The sequence below is a fragment of the Mauremys reevesii genome, linkage group 4, assembly GCF_016161935.1.
Source record: "Mauremys reevesii isolate NIE-2019 linkage group 4, ASM1616193v1, whole genome shotgun sequence".
Taxonomy (NCBI): Eukaryota; Metazoa; Chordata; order Testudines; family Geoemydidae; genus Mauremys; species Mauremys reevesii.
The window spans coordinates 149,002,406-149,009,830 of record NC_052626.1 but is presented as its reverse complement, the minus strand read 5'-3'; the positions used below and the strand labels follow the sequence as shown (position 1 = coordinate 149,009,830).

Below are 7,425 nucleotides of genomic sequence, written 5' to 3'. Positions count from 1 at the left end.
TGCTGCCGGGTGTTGAGTGTTTGCAGGCAGAACCGGAGCCAGCGTCCATGTCCAGGCCGGAGGTCGAAGCCGGGTGGTTGGAAGTACGAGGCAAAGTCCATATCCATGCAGAGATCGAAGCCATGTAGTCAAAATTGAAGGTGTTGGGGAAGATCAGGAGGAGAAGGAGGTGGCTGGGCTGGAGCGGGTGGCTGGAGGGCCTGGAGCGAGGCTAGAGAAAGGCAAGGAGAATACTGAGCCGGGGTTCAGAACCCAAATCTGGAGCCAAGAAGGGTCACGCCAAAGTCATAGCCAGAGACCGGAGTCAAGAGTCCAGCCAGAGTCAACAGCGAGAAACCGGAGGGCAGGGCAGGGCAGGGCAGGGGGTACATGCGGGCGGGAATGTGGATGACTTACTGGAGCCTGGAGACCCCTCATCGGGGGACTCCCTTCCTAGCAATAACAGAAGGACAGCGCGGTGACAAAGATGTCTCTGAGCCTGGGCTCCAAGCCAAGGGGAGCTCCCATCCAGGCTGTGTGCCAGGACCCCGTCCCCCTCCCTGTTCATTTCACACTCACAGACCCCCTGGCCGGAGGGGAGAACAAAGGGCAGAAGCGAAGGTGCCCCTGGGGGAAAGGCTCTAGGCCGGGACCCAGTCCACTTCCCAGATCTACACCCAGGATTGTGTGACCAGGCCGACAGCCCTTCCTCTGCGTCTCAGTTCCCACCGGCCGGATGGGGAGGCTCCTCCCCTGCCCCAGGGTGTTCGGGGGGAGTTTCATTCCCGGCTGGGAAGGGCTCAGATACCAGGTGGGTGGATTGGGCCCCGGCTGGGGGATGGTCGGACATTCGCTGCGTCAGGGGTGACAGGGGCCATGGGAGGGTCTGAGCAGTGACGACGGGGGAGGGGCCCCATGTCAGGCCACCCCTCCCAGACTGCAATGGCTATTGAGCACAACCCCTGGCTCTGCGGATGCTCTCACTTCTGGGCCAGCCCCACAGCCTGATTCTTCCCAACCAGTATCTGGCCTGGCCCCAGCCCCAGGGGTCGGGTGGGGCAGGGTGTCCAGAGAGAGGTGCTCGCCCTTGGTTTCTCTCAGTGCTGCCGGGGGCTCTATGGCCGCTCCCCCCAGCCCTTCCCCCCAGGCACAGTGAGACAGAGCAGTACCTGCGGCAGGGGGTCCGAGCTGGTCATGCAAGGGGGGGGGTCTTCAGTGCTGCCCCACGGAGCACAGCCCCTGCAGGGCATCGGGCACCTGGCCCAAGACCCTGATGTTAAACAGCTGGACCTTTATGTAGGCTGCGATGTCCTCCTGTTGCAAGGGAACAAGGATCAATCAGAGACTCCGACACCCACGAGAACGAAGGGTATTAACGGCACCGGGAGCCAGCAACATTTCCTCCCCATGTCTGAGGGACGGATTCCCCCGCCCAACCCCCGAGACGAAATCTTCTCTCTTCTCTAGTGACTTCCATCCCCTCTCCCACCATTGTGGAATGAACTCCTGCTCCCACTCCTCTCAGTCCCCCCGCGAGAACTGTTCTACCTCCCAACCCAGCGGGAATCCAGGTCCGCTCCCCAGAGTCCCCTCAGCCACCCTCGCCCCCTCCAGCCGGGGGCTGGGAGGCTTTGGGCAGTAGTGCCGGCGGGTGAGAGGAAGTGGACACCTTTCCCCAAGGGATCCCCATGTCCTTAACGTGATGCCATGGGCAGTGGCTCTGGTGAATGGGGCACTTATGCAGCCTCTGCTGACTGACTCCTCCAGTTCTCCCAGAGCAGGTGGGGGCTGGGATAACACGATACCAGAGCTCTAGGAACCGGCCTGAGGCCCCAAGGGGGATGAAAGGCTCACAGAAGGGACTAGGGGAGTTGGCAGCCCCTAGCATGAGCAATGGCAGCGTGTCGTGCTGATGTGACGCCTGTTAGGAAATAGCCTTGCTGGGGAGCTGGGTCTGCCCTGCTTTGAGCTGCTCAGGAGACAAGCTGGCACCGACCAATGGCACCTGTCTGGGGTCACCCTCTCCTTGCTCCCTGGTCAGCGCATGGGGATGGGATGGGAGTGATTTTCAATGGCCTGGAGGTGAAAGGCCCTGGGGGCGTCTCCCCAGGTGACCCCTCTTTGGTTACCTCATCCTCTAGCAGCTGGCTGGCTTCCCCCAGGATGGAGTACATCAGCACCAGGCCAGCCTGGCTGACGCAGAGGAGGGGGTGGTGAATGGCCAGCAGGCCCGCCTCGAGGAAAGCTCTTTTCTGCTCCTCGGTGAACAGCTCGCCAAAGGCCTAAAACCAAAAGAACCAGAGCCCTTACAATGGCCCAGAACCAGGCTCCAAAACCCTCGAGTGTCTCACAAGGTGGAGAAGAGTCCTGGGGCAGCCAACCTTTGGGGCCCCATGGACCAGGAACCCCCGTCAGTAGGAGGCTGCAGGCACTGAGGCCTCCAATAGCTCTTATGGAGCAGGATTCACCGCAGGCGCCATGAGATGCTGGGAATGTGTCTGCGCGCTCTGGAACCCAGCTCACACAGACAGCCCAGGACTCCTGCTGCTCCCAGCAGCGATAGCTGCTGCAGCTCACCCGCTAGAGGTTCGGGGTCTTTTAGATCTGGTTCATTCCCACACCTCACCCCACGGACATTCCCAGGAGCCTCACATACTCTGTGGAAATAAGGAGCAGGCTCTTGCCCTGTGTCCATGACACACTCACTGCAGCGGGAGACAGCTCCACACCTGAGCTGCTGCAATGCACCGGCGCAGAGTCCTTACCTCTCCCACCCTGGCCAGATTTCTATACCCCAGGCGCTCGGGGTCATGGAGCCCGTCCCGGCACCACAAGTCTGGGGCCTCGCTGGTGTTGAGCCCTGGGGGAGAAAGACACACCCATTGGGGAGGTTTGGCCTTCCGCTTTCAGTGCCTGTTTCCTTCTGGGTGCACACTGGCCAGGCTCCTCCTGGCATCCGCAGCCCAATGGAATCGCAGGGTCCATGCCAGGCGGGTTAGTACCAGAAGGGGGATTTGTTTCAGCCATCACCGTAATCATGTGACCCTTACGGTCATGGGGGTGTCTAATACTGAGAACCCCCCACACCCACTGAAGTCAAGATCTGGCCCTGGCTACCCGACTGGTGACACCCTACAAGCTTTGTGTCCGTCCCCTGTGGTGCCTGCTCCTGCCCCTGCCTTCAGGATGGGCTCTTTCCCTCCATGTGTCTCAATAGCTCCGTTCCTGTCCCCTCACGAGCTGGCTGCCCCGTACTGGGTGGGCTGATTTCCCTGGGCTGGGGGACAGAGCCGGGCTCGGAGATAAAGCAGCCAATGTCCTTGGCACTTTCACACTCATCTCCCTAATTCAGAGAGAGGGGGAGAGAAAGAGTCACCATCTAAGCTGGGGTCGGTCTCAGAGGAGGGGGCTTCTTTCTGCAGGGTCCCACTGCCCAGCAGAGGGAGTCTCAAAGGAGGGGCCTTGTTTCTATTGGGATTCCTCTTCCCCGCTACAGCGGGTCTAAGCAGAGAGGCCTTAGTTCTAGAGGCGTCCCAATGGCCAGCTGGAGCTAGTCTCCCAGAGGCTCGTTTCCATGGGTCCCATTGCCCAGCTGGGTTTCTTACCCCTCTTCCGGAGCAGGAGCCAGTAAAGCCAGTAGATCCCACCCCTGGCATGCCGACTGATGTTACTGGCTGGGTGGGATATCCAGAGACCCAGCTGCAGAACGAATTCTCCTGCCTTGGAGAAGGCGGAGGAGGTCTGGTGGAAGGAGGAGGAGAGGGGAATCCATCACTATTCTCCCTTCAGCTCCCCAGCGCCCCTGGACCTGAGCTCTGCTCCCACCCCTCTGTAGGAGGCGCTGGGGGAGAGGAGCGAGAGCCCTCATCCTCTCTGTCCCCAAGGGAGCTCGGAGCAAAGGGAGCAGGGCAAGGGCCCTCGCTGAGCACTCGCTGCCTCGCGGCTCCAGAATAGCAAGGGCCCTGAGGCCAGGCACGACCCTGCCAGCCAGCGGCCTATGGAACGCAGTCCCTTACGGACCCGGGGGGACCAATTAGCCAGGGGATGAGGAACTTGACTCTGCAGGACGCTGGGGTCAGAGGTCACTTACGTCAAATCCAGGCAGGGAGGTGGCGAACTGGAGCAGGGCCGCGCTGGTCTGGACGGCCCTGGCTCTCTCCTGGGGGTTGTTTGCCAGGAGAGAGCGATGGACGTGCTGCAGGAGAAGGAGGCAGGGGAGGGTCAGCGGGCAGGCGTACATGCTCTACAAACCAGCCTCTCCCCCTCCCCAAGGGGCTGACACTTTGTGCTCAGGGTGGAGTAGCCGAGCTCTGGTGGCAGAGCTTGAAAAGGGGGTTCAGTCTCTCAGGCCCCAGCCAGGCCTGGTGCTCACTGTTAGTGCTTAATGCAACCGTGCAGAGCTCTGGCTGACAGTCCCAGCTCCTTCCCCCTGCACTGGCAGCTCTGGGAACGTGTGGCCGGCTGGGTCCAAGCTGGGAGGACACAATGGAAACGTGGCTCTTCTAGTCTCTCCTTTACTGCCCTCCCACAGGGCTCAGGGGCAATTCCACCCCAGACCGTCCATTCTACTCACCTCCAGGAGGTGCTGCAGCTTCTCCATGGTGGGGGTCTCTGTTAGCTGGCCCCTGAGGATGGTGTCCAGGCTCCGCGAACAGCGGTTGTGCAGAGCCTGCAAGAAGAGGGAGCACCCGTCAGTCATGGGACATGGGGCTACATCAGTCAGGGGACAATGAGGAGGATTCTCCAGGAGCCCTGGCAAGACTCAAAAGGCACATCCTGGCCTCTCCCATTCACATCACTCCAGGGACACTTCGCAAGAGTTCATGGCCGGATGCCTGCTGCCTCGTCAATCCTTGCTCTTCGCAGTTCTCTGTGCAGGGCCTGGTACCCAGCAGAGTATGGACCAGCCAAACTGCAATGGGTGGGAGGTAGGATCCCCGGGAGAGTCCAGGCAGGAGATCAGAGAATGAGGAGAGGAGGGAAGGCTGGGATCAGCCACGGAGGGGTAACGCAATCCCCTCTGAACCCCTGATCCATGAACAGCACGTCAGGATCAAGGCACATGCCCTGGACCCCACACCCAAACCAGCTCCAGGGCTCAGGACCTCCATGGGGTTGGACAGGGAAAGCCGCCCCCTTCCCGAAACCAGTGTCTCCCTGCACAGACAGGGGTTGGAACTTGGACAGTGTCTGCGAGGACCTTGGCCTGTGTGGGACAAATGTCCCCACTTTGGGGTGCCAGATAACAGAGGAGATGTGTCCCCCCATTGGGGGTGAGGGATTCTCTGGTGCAAGACCCCTCTGCCTGGGTGGGGACGGAACAAGGAGCAGGACAGACTGGGGGGCAGCGCAGCTGGGGGATTTTTGTACCTCAGCTCCGCCCTGCAGGTGCTGCTGGATCACCAAGATGATGTCTTCCTCAGGGCAGAAATCCTGCTCCTCCTGCTCCTCCTCCTCCTCCTCGCACTCCTCCTCTTCCTCCTCCTCAGGCCACGACACCTGGGCACTGGGGGTGTCTGCACCAGGGAGGGAAGGAGAAAGTTTAATCCCTTCTGCTGCTGGGGGGATGCAGTGGACAGAGAAGGCTCCATGTTTCCCCTTTCTCTGTAAGGAGCCCCATGGCGGCGAGGGCCCCACCCTGCCCCTCCCAGAGACGCCCTCAGCCCCATCAGCCTCAGGCCCCCCCCGAACATGATCAGGGGAGGCCGGAGCTCCCCGACTCCGCCCAGCATCCCCTGCCTTGGGGCGTGGCTGTGCCACCCCCACTAGTGTTAGGGGGGCTCATGTGGGTCAGTCCCGGCGCCTTGGCGAGCCCATGGGCACAGGGTGTTACTAGTCCCCCACCGCCCCAGTCCTCCTCCCTTTCCCCTGGGTCTCCCCTCACCTCCAAAGAAGGAGCCTTCAAAGACAGGGCTGCCAGACCCCACGGAGGAGCTGCTGGCCCCGCAGGAGTACGCGGAGCTGCTGGAGTTTGTCCAGCAGTCACTCAAATCCTGCTCGCGGCTGGTGGGATGCTCCTCTATGGCCAGGGTGGGGCCGGCGGGAGGCTCCGCAGTCGCCAGGGTGGGGCCGGCGGGAGCCTCCGCAGTCGCCAGGGTGGGGCCGGCGGGAGGCTCCGCAGTCGCCGGGTGGGGCCGGCGGGAGGCTCCGCAGTCGCCGGGTGGGGCCGGGAGGCTCCGCAGTCGCCGGGTGGGGCCGGCGGGAGGCTCCGCAGTCGCCGGGTGGGGCCGGCGGAGGCTCCGCAGTCGCCGGGTGGGGCCGGCGGGAGGCTCCGCAGTCGCCGGGTGGGGCCGGCGGGAGGCTCCGCAGTCGCCGGGTGGGGCCGGCGGGAGGCTCCGCAGTCGCCGGGTGCGGCCGGCGGAGGCTCCGCAGTCGCCGGGGTGGGGCCGGCGGGAGGCTCCGCAGTCGCCGGGGTGGGGCCGGCGGGAGGCTCCGGAGTCGCCAGGGTGGGGCCGGCGGGAGGCTCCTGCTGGGCCCTGGGACGCAGCTCCTGGCTCCTTAGCTTCCTGCAAAGGAAGCCCCAGAGCTGCCGTCCCCGGCTCCTGCCCTCCCCTGGCTCTCTGCTCCATGGCTGAACCCGGGGCCACCTCCGTTTCAGCCCAGAAGGTGCCTCCGGGTCAGCTAGAGGAGCTGCTGTCTTCCGCCTCCTCCAGCAGGCGAAGCAGCTCCTCCCTTTCCCCTGGGCACGAGCCTCTTCCCTGCCCGCGGGGACAGAGGGGCCGCTCTCTGCCTGGGCAGGCCGGCTGATGTTTGCTGGCTGTGGATCCACCTGCCCGGCCTTCCTCCTCAGCATCTGCCGGATTCGCTCCATCCTGGAAGTGAGTGGGGAGCAGCCATGAGTCTGGCTTCAAGGCAGCCTCTCATTAATGAGCCTGCCTGCTCCCCTGCCCACCTCCCCTCTGCTGAGGCAATTTCTCCTCCTGACACATCCCACCCCAGGGCACAGGAACCCTCAACCTGGGGAACAAACCCTGACAAGGGACGGGCTGGGAGCCCTAGTGGTGGGATATTCCCACCACACAGGGGATGGCTCTGGAGAACTCCACTTACTTACTCTAGATCGGATGGAGCAGGGTGGCAGATGCTGAGGGTTGCTCCTCCCTTCACCCTCCTCGCTCTCCTGCACCCAGGTGGCCGGCAACGGGTGCCGCTCAATGCCCTGCCCGCAGGGCAAGGGGTAGACACCAGCAATCGAAACTGGCTGTGAAAACAATACAATGCCACTAGCGGAACGCTCCTGGGACACTCCATAGCTGTACCGGGGCCACCTCCATTTGGGCCCAGAAGGTGCCTCAGGGTCAGCTAGGGGAGCTGGGGGCTTCCTCCTCCTCCAGAAAGCCAGAGATGGCAGTGCCAGCAGGACTCGATTCCCAGTCTCCCTGGCTCCGAGTGGGACCTGTTGTAGTGACTGACGGATTTGCTCCTTGTCCCCCATCCCAAGCCAAT

At 62.8% G+C, this 7,425-nt stretch overlaps 1 protein-coding gene across 1 annotated transcript; it reads right to left on the bottom strand.

The window, feature by feature from the left end:
• Positions 1 to 1,241: 1,241 nt before the first annotated feature.
• Positions 1,242 to 4,804, bottom strand: LOC120404111 (proline-rich receptor-like protein kinase PERK2). Its single transcript, XM_039536113.1, has 5 exons — positions 4,779 to 4,804; positions 4,070 to 4,174; positions 3,585 to 3,720; positions 2,745 to 2,839; positions 1,242 to 1,293 (listed from the first exon to the last, which is right to left on the bottom strand). The coding sequence occupies exons 1-5, from the start codon at positions 4,802 to 4,804 to the stop codon at positions 1,272 to 1,274; spliced, it is 384 nt and encodes a 127-aa protein (XP_039392047.1). The 3' UTR covers positions 1,242 to 1,271.
• Positions 4,805 to 7,425: the final 2,621 nt, after the last annotated feature.